We start from the raw sequence: 19,583 nt of genomic DNA, 5'->3' as shown, positions 1-19,583 counted from the left end.
CTCGACACGATTTTCGAGATCGGCAAGTCTTTCGAGGAAACTTAACTGTAAGTGTACTGTTTTGAATCTAGTACGGTTATAAATGTTTACTTTCGAGAATGCTTACATCATATTGACATGTTATGATATGTAACCAACACGTAGACTGCATCCATGTCATGATTATGAAATGCATAAATACACGTCGGTGTCATTGATCACTCGCATATGAGACCGTAGGGAGTACGAACTGACACCGCTGTCTTACCAAGGGTGCACCCATACACCCCAGCTTCGATAGAGGTGGCCGCTAAAATGGTAGGTAGCCTGAGGGTGCAGTTAACACCTACGAGGTAAGACATTGCATACACATATGACATAGCATTATGTACCCTTGCTTAGATGGTTTATCATCTAACTCGGGTGGGCCCCTGGAACATTCAACGTTCCAGTCAGGACTTGCAGAGATGATTCCGAGATTGGTGATAGGTAGTGACGCTAGGTGTCAAGATACGAGTAAATGTGTCATGATATGTTGTAATATGGATAGTTGTAAGAATTGTGTACATTATCATCATATGCTTATGTATTAACTTTGTAATAAATGCCATGTCCAGTTATTATTATACGCATTGCCATGAGCAGGTTCGATTCAGCTTTCGCTTGTACTTATTTTCTAGTGTAGATATCTCATCCAGCACTAGATACGGTCTTAGGGAATTTCGGGATAATGTAAAAAAAAAAAAATATAAACCAAATTTTCTAAGGCATAACACGCCTGAGAAGGCGAGCTGTTACAGTTGGTATCAGAGTCCAAACCAAGTAGAATATCTAGGAAGGAAAACTTAGATTAAGCCTAGCAGGAGGAGAGTACCAACAGGAGAACAGTTAGGGGTACTAACGGAAATCGGGTTCAGGGGGTCGGATATGAGGGATTGGGGGTGGTTTTTTCAAGTTTGGAGCAGCCGAGGCGTCGCCGGCGACGAAATGGCCGCTGGAGAAGATGACTGCAATCGGGCGTGTGGTTGCACGCGCCCGCGAGTGGGAAGAAGGCGCGTGCCTTCCACGCGCCCGCAAGAAAAAAATAAAAGAAAAGAAAAAAAAGAAAATAAAAGAAATAAAATTTTGAAAAAATCTTATTTAAATCTGGAATGTTGTTTATGACTTATTTTATGAAAAAAATTTCTGGAAAATGCTAGTTTTATTAATTATTTAAGTGAAATTTCTATTATGGAAATAAAGAAAAATAGGATTTTAATTTGGAAAATTCCAAGAAAAATTTAATGATAGAAGTATTAATTAAGAAATATTAGTGAAGGGAAATTGAATAATATGAAATTCTAGATAATTATAGTTATTTATTTAAGGAATTTGATTATTATGGAAATAAAGAAAAAATAGGATTTTAATTTGGAAAATTCCAAGAAAAATTTCAGAATGATATAAGTATTAATTAAGAAATATTAGTGAAGGGAAATTGAATAATATGAAATTATAGATAATTATAGTTATTTATTTAAGAAATTTGATTATTATGGAAATAAGGAAAATAGGAATTTAGGTTGAAAAATTTCAAGAAAATTCCAGAAACTTAGAAATATTAGTTAAGGAATTATAGTGAAGAGAAATTAGGCTTTATGGAAGTCTAGATAATTTTTATGAAATTTGTGGAGAAATAAGGCTTAAAAATATATACATAAAAATTATGGAAAATAGTGAACTGGTATTCTAAAAAAATAAATTGATGTTTTTAGGAGCTCTTGAGGGTAAGAAAATTAATAAATAGTCGCTCGGCACGATTTTCGAGATCGGCAGGTCTTTCGAGGAAACTTAACTGTAAGTGTACTGTTTTGAATCTAGTACGGTTATAAATGTTTACTTTCGAGAATGCTTACATCATATTGACATGTTATGATATGTAACCAACACGTAGACTGCATCCATGTCATGATTATGAAATGCATAAATACACGTCAGTGTCATTGATCACTCGCATATGAGACCGTAGGGAGTACGAACTGACACCGCTGTCTTACCAAGGGTGCACCCATACACCCCGGCTTCGATAGAGGTGGCCGCTAAAATGGTAGGTAGCCTGAGGGTGCAGTTAGCACCTACGAGGTAAGACATTGCATACACATATGACATGGCATTATGTACCCTTGCTTAGATGGTTTATCATCTAACTCGGGTTGACCCTTGGAACATTCAACGTTCCAGTCAGGACTTGCAGAGATGATTCCGAGATTGGTGATGGGTTAGTGACGCGAGGTGTCAAGATACGAGTAAATGTGCCATGATATGTTGTAATATGGATAGTTATAAGAATTGTGTACATTATCGCCAGATGCTTATGTATTAACTTTGTAATAAATGCCATGTCCAGTTATTATAATACGCATTGCCATGAGCAGGTTCGATTCAGCTTCCGCTTGTACTTATTTTCTAGTGTAGATATCTCGTCTAGCACTAGATACGGTCTTAAGGAATTTCGGGATAATGTAAAAAAAAAAAATATAGACCAAATTTCCTAAGGCATAACACGCCTGAGAAGGCGAGCTGTTACAGTTGGTATCAGAGTCCAAACCAAGTAGAATATCTAGGAAGGAAAACTTAGATTAAGCCTAGCAGGATGAGAGTACCAACAGGAGGACAGTTAGGGGTACTAATGGAAATTGTGGTGAAAGGATGGCTGGAAATTTTTCAGAGCAGATCTTAGTTGACCATTGGGCACACCGTCTGGAGAACCGGGTCCCACAGCCAAACGAGGGTATCATGGAGCACTTAGTCCAGATGGAAGAAATCCTTGATGATGTATCTCCAAGTTATCGATTTTGGCCTGACCTGGTTCAGCTTCAGATTAACATGATGGTCGGCGTTTTGGAGGGAGACCTGCAAGATTTCGCAGATTGGGTGCGGCAGGGGGAGCAGTTTCCTGAATTTCAACTTTATTGCGCACGGATTCGTGAGCTTTTGGTAGAGTTATACGAGTCGGTACTAGCAGATGAGCCCGACGAAGAGATGGAGGACCCGCTCGAAGAGGAAGAAGAAGAAGGTATGGAAAACCCAATCAAGCCAGGAGAAGCAGAAGAGATGGCAGATCTAATTAAAGCAGGAGAAGAAGATGACATACCCATATTCTGGGCCGAAAATGACCATTTCGAGTTCGAGGACACCGATTTTGAAGACGAGGAAGAGACAGAAGTGATGATGAACGATCCCGAGGCACCCCCATACGAATCTGAAGATGAGAAGGACGGTTGGATTTGGAGGTCATCAAGACCGAAGTAGATTTAACGGGAAATATTCTAACTATCTACATGACTTGTATATTGTTTAAGATCTAAGTGACTTATGTAATACCTCTGACGTTTTGCAACCGAATGTGTAATATCTATAGAATTAATGAAGGATCTACTTTATCGGATGGCAAGACCCTGTTATATAACCCTGAATGTTATTTTCTTTTCAAATGGTGAATACCCAAAGGAGATTAGCAGTAGGGCCTAGAACGCCCAACCAGCAAGGAAACACAAGTGAGCATCTGGAAGGCAACTCCAGCCAGGAGGCCGAGAGTAGTCGATTGGATCAAATGGAGCGAATTCTAGGGAGTATGGTGGGATTCATACAAGAAACTCACTCCTGAGACAGCCATACGGTCAACATGCTCGATTTTTATCGTCGACAGAACCCTCCCGTCTTTCAAGGGAAGCTTGGCGCAGACCCAGCGAAGGGGAATTTTGGATCGAGCAAACAGAGAAGCTACTGGACCACCTACACTAAAGAAGAAGAGAAGGTCAATTGTGCCACATTCATGCTACAAGATAAAGCAAATAGGTGGTGGAAGGGAGTCAAGAGGGCAATGACCCCTCGGGCCAGGGCGCCCTACATCACTTGGGAGCGATTCAAGGAACTCTTCAATGAGAAGTACTTTCCCTTGAATTTAAGAATGAAGAAAGAGAGAGAATTCATGGAGCTAAAGCAAATCGGGGACATGTCTGTCGCCCGATACGAGGACGCTTTCAGCCGATTAATCAGGTACATGCCTATTTACGAAGAGGACGAAAGAATCAAAGCCCAGAAGTTTTTGGGAGGGCTGAATCTAAAGTTTCAAAGGGCGTTGAGTAGTATAAATACTCAGTCCTATTTAGAAATGGTGTTGCAAGCCTTTACCACTGAGGCTAACCTAAGCCGGATCGAAGCTATTCAAGGAGAAAGTCAGCAAGGGAGCAGTCATAAAGCAAGCAAGAAGCTGGAACTCCAAAGGCCGAAGTTCAAGCCTAGCACTCCGTGCCAAAGATGCCAGAAGCAACACCATGGGAAGCCATGCCGATTTGGAACAAAAGGTTTTTACAACTGTAGAGAAATGGGACATCTCAACCAGAACTGCCCAAAGAGAGGGATCACTTGTTTCAACTGCCAGCAGACTGGTCATTTTGCAAAGGACTGTCCCAAACCACGGCTGATGAGTCAACCTCAAGGGACAACCGGGAATGCTAGAGTACAGCACGGAAGAGTGTTTCATCTGACACGACAAGACACGGAAGAAGACCCAGCCATAATTAGAGGTACCATGTTATTATCTGGTATTCCCATGCATGTTTTAATAGATTTAGGCACAAGTCACTCATTCATTTCACATGCATTCGCTGAAGTACTAGGAGAAAAACCAGAAAACTTGAATTGTCATATGATTGTCGCAACCCCAATGGGGAAGTCTCTAGAAACTTCATCGGGATACAAAAATAGGAAGATTCAGATAGGAGAAGTCGAGTTCCTGGTGGATCTAATCCTTCTGGAATTTCAATATTTTGACATAATCCTAGGAATGGACTTCCTAACCAAGTACAACACGACATTGGACTGTAAAGCTAAAACAGTTTGTCTCAGGAGCAGAGACTTGAATGTCAAGTTTCAAGGGCAAAAGAGGGCAAGTGATCGGAAACGGATCTCGGCTCTAAAGGCTGAGAAACTATTATGTCAAGGAGCACGAGGATACTTATCTTGTGTCCAAGAGAAAGGCAAGGAGCCGTTAAAGATCGAGGAGGTGCGAATCATTAGAGAGTTCGGAGATGTGTTTCTCAACGAATTGCCTGGTTTGCCACCCCAGCGAGAGATCGAGTTTGCCATAGAAATCGTGCCAGGGGCAGGTCCGGTTTCAATACCCTTTTATAAAATGGCCCCCGCAGAATTAAGAGAACTAAAGACCCAATTACAAGAGTTACTGGATAAGGGATTCATCAAGTCAAGTATGTCACCATGGGGAGCACCAGTACTCTTTGTTAAGAAAAATGATGGGAGCCTAAGAATGTGTATCGACTATCGACAGTTAAACAAAATAACAGTCAAGAATAAGTATCCACTCCCTAGAATTGAGGAGTTATTTGACCAGTTACAAGGAGCCAAGGTCTTCTCAAAAATCGACTTGAGATTAGGGTACTACCAACTAAGGATCAAGGCAGAAGATGTACCCAAGACAGCTTTTCGTTCTCGATACGGGCACTACGAATTTCTGGTAATGTCGTTCGGACTGACCAACGCCCCAACAGCTTTTATGGATACTATGAATCGAGTCTTCAGGCCATTCTTGAACAAGTTTGTGATCATGTTTATAGACGACATACTGATATACTCTCCCTCAGAGGAAGAGCACGAGACGCACTTGAGAGTAGTCTTACAAACGTTGTAGGAACATAAGCTGTATGCCAAATTTTTGAAATGCGAATTTTGGTTGTACCAGGTGGCATTTTTAGGGCATGTTATATCGGCCAAAGGAATATCGGTCGACCCGACCAAGATAGTAGCTATGACGAATTGGAAGCAACCTTGGTCGGTTACTGAAATCAAGAACTTATTGGGATTAGCCGGCTACTATAGGAAGTTCGTGGAAGGGTTTTCCAAGATTGCAACGCCCCTCACCAAGTTAACTCGGAAGGGGGTGAAGTTCGACTGGAATAAGCGGTGCAAAGAAAGTTTTCAGACATTTAAGGATAAACTGACAACCGCTCCAGTACTAGCTATGCCAAATGGATCAAGAAGATTCATGGTTTACACTGACGCCTCGAGAAATGATTTAGGGTGTGTACTGATGCAGCACGGTAGGGTCATTGCCTATGGATCTCGACAGCTCAAGAACCACGAACGGAACTACCCGACTCACGATTTGGAGTTGGTTGCAGTGGTGTTTGCCCTAAAGATTTGGAGGCATTATTTGTATGGCGAGAAGTTCAAAATTTTTACAGATCACAAGAGTCTACAATACGTTTTCTCGCAAAAAGAATTAAACATGAGGCAACGGAGATGGATGGAGTTGTTAGAAGATTACAACTGCACTATTCAATACCATCCCGGTAGAGCTAATGTTGTAGCAGATGCCCTAAGTAGGAAAGAAACCACCTGTATGGCCGGAATGATGGTGGCAGAGTGGAAGCTAGTTGAAGCTTTTAGCCTGATGACGGTAGGAGTAATTTCCCGAGGAAACTCTGCCTACGCAGCTAGTCTCATGCTGCAACCGAAATTAATGGATCAGATACGACAAGCCTACTCAGAAGACTGTCGAATAAAAATGTGGGTTGACGAACTTGGGCAAGCAAAGAAACCAGAATTTGAGGTAAGAGAAAACATCATTCGTTTTCAAGGTAGAATATATGTACCTCGTGTGAGGGAGTTACGGTAAGCAATTTTGGGAGAAGCTCACCGATCTAGATATTCGATACACCCTGGCGCCACCAAGATGTACCAAGACTTGAGGGCTGTGTATTGGTGGCCAGGAATGAAGAAAAGCGTGGCAAGATACGTAAGTCAATGCGACACGTGTCAGAGAATCAAGATCGAGCATCAGAAGCCAGGTGGAAGCTTGCAACCGTTAGAAATCCCGGAGTGGAAATGGGAACACATTACGATGGATTTCGTAACTGGATTGCCAAGAAATCCTAAAGGAAATGATGCTATCTGGGTGATAGTTGATAGACTATCTAAATCTGCTCATTTCTTGGCCATGAAAGTAAGCCAACCGATCAGCAAATTAGCTTAACAGTATGTAAACGAGATTGTAAGGTTACATGGAGTGCCTGTAAGTATAGTGTCGGACCGCAACCCAAGGTTCACTTCTAGGTTTTGGGGAAGTCTGCAAGAGAATTTAGGTACTCAGCTTAGGCTAAGTACAGCCTATCATCCCCAGACTGATGGCCAATGTAACGCTGGTATATGGTAAATTAAATTAATTTTGGGGTAATTGGATTTAAAAGAATTATTAAAATAAGTTGTTGGGATTAAATAAAAATTTAATTATATGATTTTATGGAAATAAGAAGTTAGGATAATTAATTTTGTTATTTTAGGAATTTCTAGGATTTTAAAAAAATTAAAATAAATTAATTTGTGTGATTTTTAGAAAGTTCGGGCATTTCTATAATTATTATAGGGGACGTTTGTGTATATAATGAAAGTTTAGGGGTGCTGGCATGAATCGCGGAAGAGGGAAAAAGTTATAATAAATATAAGTTAAAACATATATAGGTTGAATGAGGCGCGGGTGGTCGCGGGCGCGCGTGCGAGGCAGGCGATCGCGGGATCGAAACGCGGGGGGGGGGGGCAGCTGTGCGCGAGGGCTGATTTTTAATCAGCTAAGCACCCCAAAACGACGTCGTTTCGGGGTGAAGGCGGTGGCCGCCCCAGTGCTGCCACGTGGCCGTGTGCTGGCCACTCATTTTGGCCAATTTAAGGCCGAATTTTGCCCGATTTCGGGCGTGATTTTGGTGCTGCGAGCAGTAAATTTTTTTACAGAAATAGCAATGCGTTCGCGGGAGAAATCTAAGAATTTTGGGGCTTCAAAAATCAGATTAAACTCCGTTTAATCCCTGATTTAATTATTCAGGTATGTAATTAATTTAGTAATTAATAATCTTTGCGGTTGAAATTTTATTTGGGGCCTAATTTTATTAATTTTGTCATTAATTGGAATATTGCAGTTTGTATAACTTTGACCGTGTTTGGTCAAATTGAGCCTAAGGCTATCTTCGAAAAGGCAAGTTCTTTATACCCGCATTGTCGATTCTTTCGATGTCAATTTATTTGACCTCCCTTCATTGGATTTGGCTGTTAATAAATTATGGAATTTAAACGGTGTGTTTAATAATTTAATTTATTAACCTGGTTTCGAGGGTATTGATCGTTGGTTGCCTACGAGGGTTTGTATCACCCCCAAGCCTATGGGAATGAAATCGTACTCACCCGGGGCTAGGTTCTTAGCTGTCGGGTATTATTATTAGATTTTCGATTATTTATTGGCTAGAGTGGTTGGGCAGTGGGGGCAAGGGTTAGCTGTACGGTGACGGTGTGACTGTTGTACGGTCTATTTTAGGCTATCAGCTGGTCTCTCCTGGTCACTGACCGCGAACCGGTGTCAGGCACTGCGGACCTACTCTACCATTATGTGATTATAGCATGCCTGATTATTTAATTTTTGGTGCATGGTTTGGTATGCACATGGGTACGGGCTGCATGATGGGATCATCATGATTTGGTTATGCTTGATCACGGACATTTTAGATTGGTCAGGTTGCATCCAGCACGGGCATATGCATCGCGTGTGATTTACTACGTGGGCGGAGCATGGCCTGATGCCTGGATGTATGGGCGCCTTGTATCACGTTGATGCTCATTATGCCTTGCATTTTATATGCGTTGCATGGTTACTGGTAGTTATTAGTTCTCAGACGGGAGTACTGTTCCGAGGGAGCCTATGGCTCGGCTGTCGAGAGTACCGCCCCGAATAATGCGCACAGGTTTGCTGGAGGTATTTATTACCGTCCAGGGCAGCGGTAGGTTGGTATGGGACTTGGGTGCCAGGTGTTTTATGTGGGCCCCAAGGACCGGTATGTGTTTTATTATGGTGCACTGTTGCGTTGTTGCGTTACATGGCTTGTGTGTACATATGGGTTTATATTTGAGGGTGATCTCCTCTTCTATTTCGTTTACAGCCTTCCTTATCATATAAACTTGCTGAGTCTTGCGACTCAACTTACTTTCCATCATTCCAGGTAAAAGTAAAGCTAAAATCGAGGGTGAGGACCGCGCCACCTAGCAGTCAGCCGTGTCGGTAGGGTGTACAGTTAGCTGCCCCCGCTTTCTCTGATGTTTTGTTAGGAGTTCTGACTCTCATTTTTGACTATGCCCGATTGTTCTTTGTATCTTTTATCGTTGGCACAGGTGTCTGTATATTTTTATATACTCCTTGACTGCTGTTCCAGCAGGGTTCTTATGGGCGTGCATGTAAATTGTTTTGTTTCTGCTGTTGTATTTTTCGTATGTATGCATGCCAGGGTATTTTTGTCTTATGTTTGTTTCTCTTCTCTTATGTAGGCGCTCTCGTTCGGATTGACCGGGCGGTTGGGATATCCGGGCGGGGGTTCTTACAGCCAATCAGAAAAGAACTATTCAAACCCTAGAAGACATGCTGCGAGCTTGTGCTATTGATTTTCCAGGTAGCTGGGAGGAGCATTTGCTATTAGTAGAATTCGCTTACAATAACAGCTACCACAACAGCATTGGGATGGCTCCCTATGAAGCCCTGTACGGACGAAAATGTAAATACCCGATATGCTGGACTGAGGTAGGTGAACGTCAAATTTTGGGATCCGAGATAGTTCAAAAAACGACAGAAAAGATAAAAATCATTCAAGAGAGAATTAAGGAAGCTCAGAATTGCCAGAAATCCTACGCAAATACAAGAAGAAGAAAATTGCAGTTCCAACTGGGCGACAAAAGTATACCTAAAGATATCTCCACTGAGAATGGTGACTAGAAGCAACAAGAAAAAGGGCAAGTTAAACCCCCGGTATATAGGTCCATACGATATAGTGGAAAAAATTGGACCAGTCGCTTATCGACTTGCTCTACCTGTGGCCCTGTCAAACCTCTATGACGTGTTTCATGTATCGCAACTTCATAAGCACGAGCCATATCTCTCCCAGGTAATGCCATCTGAGGCTATAGAGATTCAAGAAAATCTTTCGTACGTTGAGAAACCGGTAAACATTTTGGATCGTAGATATCAAGTTCTAAGGAATAAGTCAATTTCCCTGGTGCAAGTTTTGTGGAGAAATCCGGTGAGTGAAGAGATAACTTGGGAGCGAGAGGAAGACATGAGGCTCAATTATCCATACTTGTTCGAAGCCCCCATAGTTAGAATGAGTGAATAATCAAATTTTAAGGACGAAATTTTTGTAAGGAGGGGAGAATGTAATACCCTAAGTCATTATAAATAAATAGTATATTTGGTTTAATTAAATTATGTTTATATGATATGTAATTTGGCTTAATTAAGATAAGACAATACCAAAAATAATGTAAGTATGTCACCCAAAAGAAATTATAGAATTTTAAGATAAATAATTATTTTATTTAGTGGTTAAATGGGATTTTTGTATGTATATATATATATAATTTTAAGTATATATGTATATAGCTTGTTGTGCATACAATTTAGTATATATGTATGTATGTACATATATAGCTATACATGTATGCAAATAATTTAGTATGTATGTATATATGTATATATGGTATATATGAAAAAAAAAAAAACAGAAATCTGGATTTTTGCAGAGCAACGCGCGGCCAGAGCATGGCCGCGCCTGCAAGCGGTCGTCAAGGAGAGGAGGGCATTAATGGCCGAGGTGACCGGCGGAGTGGCTTCCCGGCCACGTAGGAGTCTCGATGGAGCACTTGCGGTAGGGTTTTCGGCTATAAATAGCCGCACTTGGACAGCCCCATTTCATCCAAAAGTTTTATTCTTAAAGCAATCGATTGGGGTAGTGTTGAGAGGTTTTGGGAGTAGGGTTTTGATCATCGTTTCGTGGGCAACATTTCTGTCAAATTTGGTGACCAACGGAGCAGAGGAAGAGGCGAATTGAAGCTTCGCTGGAAAACGCGTAACTCGCCAGAGCCGAAGCTTCGACTGACGATTTGAGGTATTTGTTGTTTTTTTTTTTAATTTTTGAAGTTGAAATCGGGTTCAGGGTATGAGGGATTGGGGGTGATTTTTTCATGCTTGGAGCAGCCGAGGTGTTGCCGTCGGCGAAATGGCCGCTGGAGAAGACAACTGCAATCGGGTGCGTGGTTGCACACGCCCGCGAGTGGGAAGAAGGCATGTGCCTTCCATGCTCCCGCAAGAAAATAAAAAAAAAGAAAAGAAATAAAAGAAAAATAAAAATAAAAGAAATAAAATTTTGCAAAAATCTTATTTAAATCTGGAATGTTGTTTACGACTTATTTTATGAAAAAAATTTCTGGAAAATGCTAGTTTTATTAATTATTTAAGTGATTTTTCTAATATGGAAATAAAGAAAAATAGGATTTTAATTTGAAAAATTCCAAGAAAAATTTCATAATGATAGAAGTATTAATTAAGAAATATTAGTGAAGGGAAATTGAATAATATGAAATTCTAGATAATTATAGTTATTTATTTAAGGAATTTGATTATTATGGAAATAAAGAAAAAATAGGATTTTAATTTGGAAAATTCCAAGAAAAATTTCAGAATGATAGAAGTATTAATTAAGAAATATTAGTGAAGGTAAATTGAATAATATGAAATTATAGATAATTATAGTTATTTATTTAAGGAATTTGATTATTATGGAAATAAGGAAAATAGGAATTTAGGTTGAAAAATTTCAAGAAAATTCCAGAAACTTAGAAATATTAGTTAAGGAATTATAGTGAAGAGAAATTAGGCTTTATGGAAGTCTAGATAATTTTTATGAAATTTGTGGAGAAATAAGGCTTAAAAATATATATACATAGAAATTATGGAAAATAGTGAACTGATATTCTAAAAAAATAAATTGATTTTTTTAGGAACTCTTGAGGGCAAGAAAATTAAGAAATGGCCGCTCGGCACAATTTTCGAGACCGGCACGTCTTTCAATGCAACTTAACTGTAAGTGTACTGTTTTGAATCTAGTACGGTTATAAATGTTTACTTTCGAGAATGCTTACATCATATTGACATATTATGATATGTAACCAACACGTAGACTGCATCCATGTCATGATTATGAAATGCATAAATACACGTGATGTCATTGATCACCCGCATATGAGGCCGTAGGGAGTACGAACTGACATCGCTGCCTTATCAAAGGTGCACCCATACACCCCGGCTTCAATAAAGGTGGCCGCTAAAATGGTAGGTAGCCTGAAGGTGCAGTTGACACCTACGAGGTAAGACATTGCATACACACATGACATAACATTATGTACCCTTACTTAGATGGTTTAACATCTAACTCGGGTTAGCCCCTGGAACATTCAACGTTCCAGTCGGGACTTTTAGAGATGATTCCAGATTGGTGATGGGTAGTGACGCGAGGCGTCAAGATACAAGTAAATGTGCCATGATATATTGTAATATAGATAGTTGTAAGAATTGTGTACATGATCGTCAGATGCTTATGTATTAACTTTGTAATAAATGCCATGTCCAGTTATTATTATACGCATTGCCATGAGCAGGTTCGATTCAGCTTTCGCTTGTACTTATTTTCTAGTGTAGATATTTAGTCTAGCACTAGATACGGTCTTAGGAAATTTCGGGATAATGTAAAATATATATATATATATATATAGACTAAATTTCTTAAGACATAACACGCCCGAGAAGACAGGCTGTTACATTTTATATATATATATATATAAAATGTCTAGCACTAGATACGGTCTTAGGAAATTTCGGGATAATGTAAAAAAAAAATATATATATATATATATAGACTAAATTTCCTAAGACATAACACGCCTGAGAAGGCAGGCTGTTACATTTTATTTCTATTATTTTTTTTCCTTATTCCTTTATCTATTTTACTTATTTTGTTAATTAATGTGAAGTCGTAAAATCAAATATCTATACAAGAATTATATTAATTTTATTTGATAAAAAATATATATTAATTTTAAAAACAATTATTCAGTGACAAACAGTCACCTGACACTAATTCTCCATCTACGATGGGTGACTATCTGTGGTAGATAATTGTTGATTTTACTTTATTTTCAAAGACTTATCTGTTTTAGTTTACAAAATATATGTAATTTAAAATTATAAATTAATTAGTAAAGTATTTTATAAAATTATTATTATTTATAACATAAACATAATTAATCATTTAATAAATAAAAAATAATTTTTATCTCTTCTTCTAGAATTAATAATAAATTTATAAATTGTTAAAAAATATTTTACTTATTTTGACTCGTTGTTCTTTAAATACTTTTAATAATTTATTTTTATTAAATTTTTCTTCTCTCTTGATTGTAAAATTAAATGTATATAAATCAATTATATTTTTAAGTAGTTAAAAAATATATATTTATTTTAAAATATTAGAAATATTATTAAATTTAAATCATAAAAAAAATCAACGACGAAAAATGGCCGTCGCTAAAATCAGTGACGGGCATGTGTCCATCACTAAATGCCAAGTTTTAGCGACAGGCACCTTCCGTCGCAAATGGTTATAGTGGGCAGGTGGTGGGGGTTTAAATTTAATTTTAATTTTAATTAAAAAAGTTACAAGTTGGTGGGGGTTTAAATTTAATTTTAATTTTAATTAAAAATTACATTGGTTGGGTGGGGAGGGGGTTACAGCGAGTGCAATTTTGTTCACCCATTTAACAGGGGTGAATGTAACCCCGTCAGTGGGGGTTACAAAAATAACCCATTTTTGAAAAAATAATATTTTATTCTTACGTTGGAAATTACAAAAACTAACCATGTTTCAAAAAAAAAAAAAATTATTTTTAGCCACTTTTTTGAAAAAGTTCGTTTTCAGCCATTTAAACAAATTAATTGCTAAAAACAGCCACTTTCTAGTTTTGACTCAGTTTTAACCCTGTCAATTATTTTTATAAGGCTGTTATTTTTTTATAAGTTGTAATCCATCCAATTTTGATCCTATCACATTTTCAGTTAAGTTTTAAAAATAATTTTTTTTTTTAAACATGGTTAATTTTTATAATTTCCAACATAAAGATAAAATATAATTTTTTCAAAAAGAGATTTTTTTTTAACCCCCACTAACAGGGGTTACATTCACCCCGTTAAAGGGGGTGAACAAAATCGCACTCGGTTACATTGGGCGGGAGGGGGGTTTAAATTTAATTTTAATTTTAATTAAAAAAGTTACAGTGGGCGGGAGGTTAAATTTAAAATTTAATTTTAATTTTAGTTAAAAAATTACAGTGGGCGGGTGGCGGGGTTTAAATTTTAATTTTAATTAAAAAATAAAATTAAATAATAAATGGCGGGGGGGGGGGGAGTTCACAGTGGGTGGTGGGATGGGGAGTGTTTTGCACGAATGGGATTTTTTGATTTGAAATTTAATTAAAATAAATTTTAATCAAATTTGTTTAAGGTATATAATTAAAATTAAATTAATAATAATCACAAGGGGGGTTTTAAATTAATACATTATTAATATTACTAATATGGTTGTTAAATAATTTTTGTAGGTTCAAATCAACATTTTTGACTGTTAAATTAGATATTTGGACTTTAAATTTAATTAAAATAAATATTCACAACATAAAAACTTCTCTATTAATTTTGTTCTTAAGAATAATTAATAATTTTTTAACTTAATTTTTTATTAAATCTCTTATTAGAAATTAAAAGAACTTAGTATTTTAATTTTATTAATTATATATTAAAAATTAAAAATATTAAATATTTGTTTTGTAATTTTTTAATAATGAATGGGTGGGGTTCAATATTAATAATATGGTTGTTAAATAATTTTTGTAGGTAAAAATAAAATTATTTTGCACAAATGAGATTTTTTTATTTGAAATTTAATTAAAATAAATGTTAATAAAATTAGATAATAATATATAATTAAAATTGAATTAATAATAATCACTATGGGGGTTTTAAATTAATATGTTATTAATATTACTAATATGGTTTTTAAATAATTTTTGTAAGGCCAAATCAATATTTTTGACTATTAAATTAGATATTTTGACTTTAAATTTAATTAAAATAAATATTCACAAAATAAAAACTTCTATATTATTTTTTTTAAGAATAATTTTTAATTTTTTAACTTATTTTTTTTGTTAAATCTCTTATTAGAAATTAAAAGAACTTAATTTTTTAATTTTATTAATTATATATTAACAATTAAAAATATTAAATATATTTTTTCTTATTTTTTAATAAAGAATGGGTTGGGTTTAAGATTTAAGTAGGTTTAACTGTAGGTTTAATGAAAACAAATCTTAACAAAATTATATAATAATAAATAATTGAAGTAAATAAAAATTTGTGATCTAGTTTAGTTGTAAAAATGATTAGCTTAACGATAAATAATATGCTTAAATATAACAGGGTTGATAATATTGTTGTTGGGTTAGTTATTTATTTAATACAATTTAAAAATTATAACTACAAAAATAATATTATTATTTGGTTAAAACTTTTGTTACTTGGTAAAAAATTTAAAGTAGTGTATGTCTGAAAGTGCAATAAAAAATTACATTGATTTGTAGTACTAAAAGATGATTTCGTGAATTTTCAAGATAATTTTTTTCGTCATACATATTATTGAATTTAATATGAAATTTCTGTCGCATCGTTAGTGAATTAATAATAGGTGTAACCCAAGAAGAGGCAGGATTACTAGAGAATTTTATGAGGTTGTCAATGAGTTTATTCAATTTGCGTCTACCCAAAAAAGTTTCATAAAATTAGAAAGAAAGTTAAAGTGTCATTGTATGAAATGTGAGTGTCTAAGCTTTAAATCAATAAATGAGGTGAAAAAAGATATTTGCAAACATGGATTCATGAAGTGTTATTATTATTGGCTGCATCATGGTGAAGAAGTACCTGTTGTGCCTCATTCGATTGTTGAAAATGAATATTATAGAGAAGACAATTTTAGAGATCAGTTTAATTCTTATGAATAGATGGTAATGGATGCGGTTGGGCTATCAAATGCACCATATATAATGCAAAATACTGGTAGTGGAAGTTATCAGACTTACAATGTAGATAAAATACCGAATGAAAATGTACAAGCATTTTATGACATGTTGTCTACTGCACAAACTCCATTGTATCCAAATTGTGAAGTAGAGAGTGAACTTTATGCTGCAGTTAGGATGTTAAGTATAAAGTCTGATTCAACATTCCCAGATATGGGTATAATGAAATCATGCAGTTTATGCATTAAACAATGCCAACTGGTAATCATGTGCCAACTGATTTTTATCATACCAAGAAGTTGGTTTCGCAGCTTGGTCTCGGTTATCAGAAGATTGATTGTTGTTCAAATGAGTGTATGTTGTATTATAAGGATGATGAATCTGATATTAGTTGTACGTTTTGCGACCATTCTCGTTTTAAACCTATAAAAAGTGGGAAAGGAAAATTTAAACAAATTTCTTATAAAAAAATATGGTATTTGCCTCTCATACCAAGACTGCAAAGAATATATATTTCTACGGTTACAGCTTCGAGCATGAGATGGCATCATGAAAGTCGGAGGGAGCCTGGTGTATTGTTTCACCCTTCTGACGGGGAAGTATGGAAACATTTTGATCAGAAATATCCTAATTTCTCCGTCGATCCTAAAAATGTGAGGTTTGGTCTTTGTGCAGATGAATTCACTCCGTATGGTAAATTCGGTCACCCGTATTCTTGTTGGCCGGTCATTGTGACGCTATATAATTTGTCTTCTGGAATGTGTTTGTAGCATCCGAAATTTTAGAGGTAAATAATAAGTACTAATTTCGACGTTTTAGAGTGATTGGTGACTTATGGAATACTTGTGAGTTAAAGAAATTTAAATGAGGATGTTAAATTTATTGTATTCTTAAATGGGGAAGTGTTCGGAAGTTTGTAGAATTTTAGGATTTAGATTATTAAGTGATTAAGATAAATAAAATATTATAGTAATTAATATATTTGCATATAATATAAAATAATAAAATAATTAAATAAAGGAATGGAAATAATTTGGAAGGAAACGCACGCAATTATATGTGAAGTAAAATATAATCTTAAGTTAATATATTATATTACATAATATATATAAGTATGGAATGTTTGAGATAACATTATATATATATATATGTATACATGTAATATAGTGTGTGTGTGTGGGGCGTGTGGCGCGCTGGCAACATGTGCTGCCTTTAATTCTTTTCCCAATTTGTGTTTTCCTTATTTTCATGGAAAATGGTCAATCAAAATGGCTTAAATGCGGCTGAAATTGGTTCAAAAGTCAAGAGGCTGTGAGAGAATTAAATGAGATTTGATAGTTTAAATGATGGCCATTGGGGTTGGGGAAAAACTTAGTGGCGAAGGTGTTCTGAGGAGTATAAATAGGGATACAAATTTGCTAAAGAAAACTTGGAAAAGAGGGAGTTCGCGAGCAGAGCTTGGAGAAGAGGGAGACCGCGAGCAGCAAAGGGAAAAGAAGGAGAAAAGAATTGGGGAAGCGCACGGTAGCTACGAAATGGAAGTGAAGTGATAAAATTAAGGAGTCTTCGAGGTTATTCGGTATTTAAAGTATTTCGGTAAGTGGGTAAAATTTATATAAGTGTTATATGTTTAAATCATAGATTTTATACGGTTAGATTATACAGTTTACGCGTTAGAATTAACCGATTTAAGTCGCGGTTGTATTATTTGATAGGAAACGTTTTAATTCGCATCGGGAGCACAAGAGAGGCTGAAATCAACCATTTTCAGGCAAGCTCCTAACCCCCTCTTCGCGTTATTTATTTCCCTTGAAAGTCCTTGAGGTTTCTTGTACTCTAAACCCTCCCTCACCATGACTCGGTTCTACGCACAAATAATAATAATCTGCGTAGTAACCATTTTACGACTTTTATTTTATTAATGAGTTTATTGTTAATGGGATACGTTCAGTAAGGATGTCATGGCGTCTTTTATTTCAACCGTCACGGAGCTTCGTATCGCTCCGCTTTCCTTGGGAATGATGCCGAACCCGTTGGGGTTAGGTTCTTAGAGAAATTGGTTATGGTTAGAATTAAGAAAATGTGTTAAAGAGTTTATTATGTATGTTGAGATGACTTTATGTGAATGAAAAGTAATAAGAATGGTATTACGATGTTATGTGGTTATGTACATGAAGGGTTATGAGTTATGGAGAAATGTTATGTAAAGTTAAGCTGGGAAGATATAAAGTTAATAATGTCAGTAAGTGTGTCTAAGGGTATGGGTACAAAGCCACTGACTGTTGATCGTGGGTCGTGGCAGTTGATGGCTGGATGTATGGGCGCCAGTCATCGGTTGTTACGATAAGCGCTAGACGGCCAGAAGAGCTGGTACTCCAGATTCCCGCCTTGGTTTGTGCATTTCATGATGTGTGTGCTACAAAGGGCTGGGTTGCATTCACGTGGGGACATGCTTTGTGTGTGATGGGATGTATGAGCATTTGCATGACCCGGTTGGTCCAAGAGCCAATTTGGGTACCCTAGATGAGCATATGCATTTAGAGCATGTCGCATGTGTGAATTCTTATGTGTGGGCGTAGCAGGGCCTGATGTTTGGTTTATGGGGGCCTTGTCATCACGTTTATGCTACAGAAGCCCTTGCATTTCTTATGTGTTGCATTGCATGGTTCTAATGTTACTGTTATTCTGGACGGGAGTACCGTGCCAGGTGTCGGGAGTACCGACTCATGTGAGCTTCGGCTCGGCTTAGATTTTAGCTCGGGGTTGGCCCGAGGGAAGACCAAGATCGCGGAAGTATATGATTATGTGATGTATGACATGATGAACACATGAGAATATGATGGGAATCAGGAAAAGTATGTAACAAGTATCAGGAAAAGACAAAAGTTGAATGTCAGGAAAAGCCGACCATGTCAGGAAAAGGCTGGTCTAAGAGAATGATGATATGGTAGCCTATGTTAGGCTACAACAGGTTTGTATGTGGGACCCGGGTGCCAATGTTTGACTTATGTGGGCCCCTGGTTCCTTATGTGCAGTTAACTTTATGTTATGCATGTAGAAGTAAGGTACATGTGGATCATGACATGGCGTGATTTCATTGACATGAATTGCATGGGGTGGCATGGGAAGAGTCCTATCCTAAACCCGTAACCTTTCTTTTCTAGAGCTTGCTGAGTCTCGCGACTCACGTTGTTTTTAACATCATTCCAGGTACGTTCATCGAGGTTGGGTTCAGATTGACATGTCATGGTAGCAAGTGCAGAGCTCTCCCAAACCTAGATCCTGGGTGTCGTGTGTCTGGGTGAAAGTAATGCTTTATGTTTGTGAGATGGAGGCATATTATGTAAGCCCAAGTGGGCCCAAGTGATGAAAGGTTTGTAAAGATGTTTATGAGATGTTATAATAAAAAGAGATTATGATTTAAATAAGGGTTATGTTATTGTGGGTGTGTTGTAGTTGTGTCATTGTTCGATATCATTTTAATAATGACCCTCTCACGGATCCTCTATCTGCGGTAGGGGCTCCGGGAGGCGGGCCGTTACAGTGTTTGAAAAGAAAGTTTCTTTTTTTTACTGCTATTATTCCAGATCCATCAAACCCGAAAAACAAGATAG

The 19,583-nt window shown here is 36.9% G+C and overlaps 1 protein-coding gene across 1 annotated transcript; it reads left to right on the top strand.

Annotated features, from left to right (window-relative positions):
- The first annotated feature begins 3,643 nt into the window (after positions 1 to 3,643).
- On the top strand, positions 3,644 to 6,915 carry LOC127798391 (uncharacterized). The gene is made up of 4 exons (XM_052331925.1): positions 3,644 to 4,547; positions 4,806 to 5,647; positions 5,720 to 6,651; positions 6,750 to 6,915. The coding sequence occupies exons 1-4, from the start codon at positions 3,644 to 3,646 to the stop codon at positions 6,913 to 6,915; spliced, it is 2,844 nt and encodes a 947-aa protein (XP_052187885.1).
- The last annotated feature ends 12,668 nt before the right edge of the window (positions 6,916 to 19,583 follow it).

Source organism: Diospyros lotus, chromosome 3, assembly GCF_014633365.1.
Source record: "Diospyros lotus cultivar Yz01 chromosome 3, ASM1463336v1, whole genome shotgun sequence".
Taxonomy (NCBI): Eukaryota; Viridiplantae; Streptophyta; class Magnoliopsida; order Ericales; family Ebenaceae; genus Diospyros; species Diospyros lotus.
Note: the sequence above shows the minus strand (reverse complement) of the source record. Positions and strands in the feature narration are given on the sequence as shown.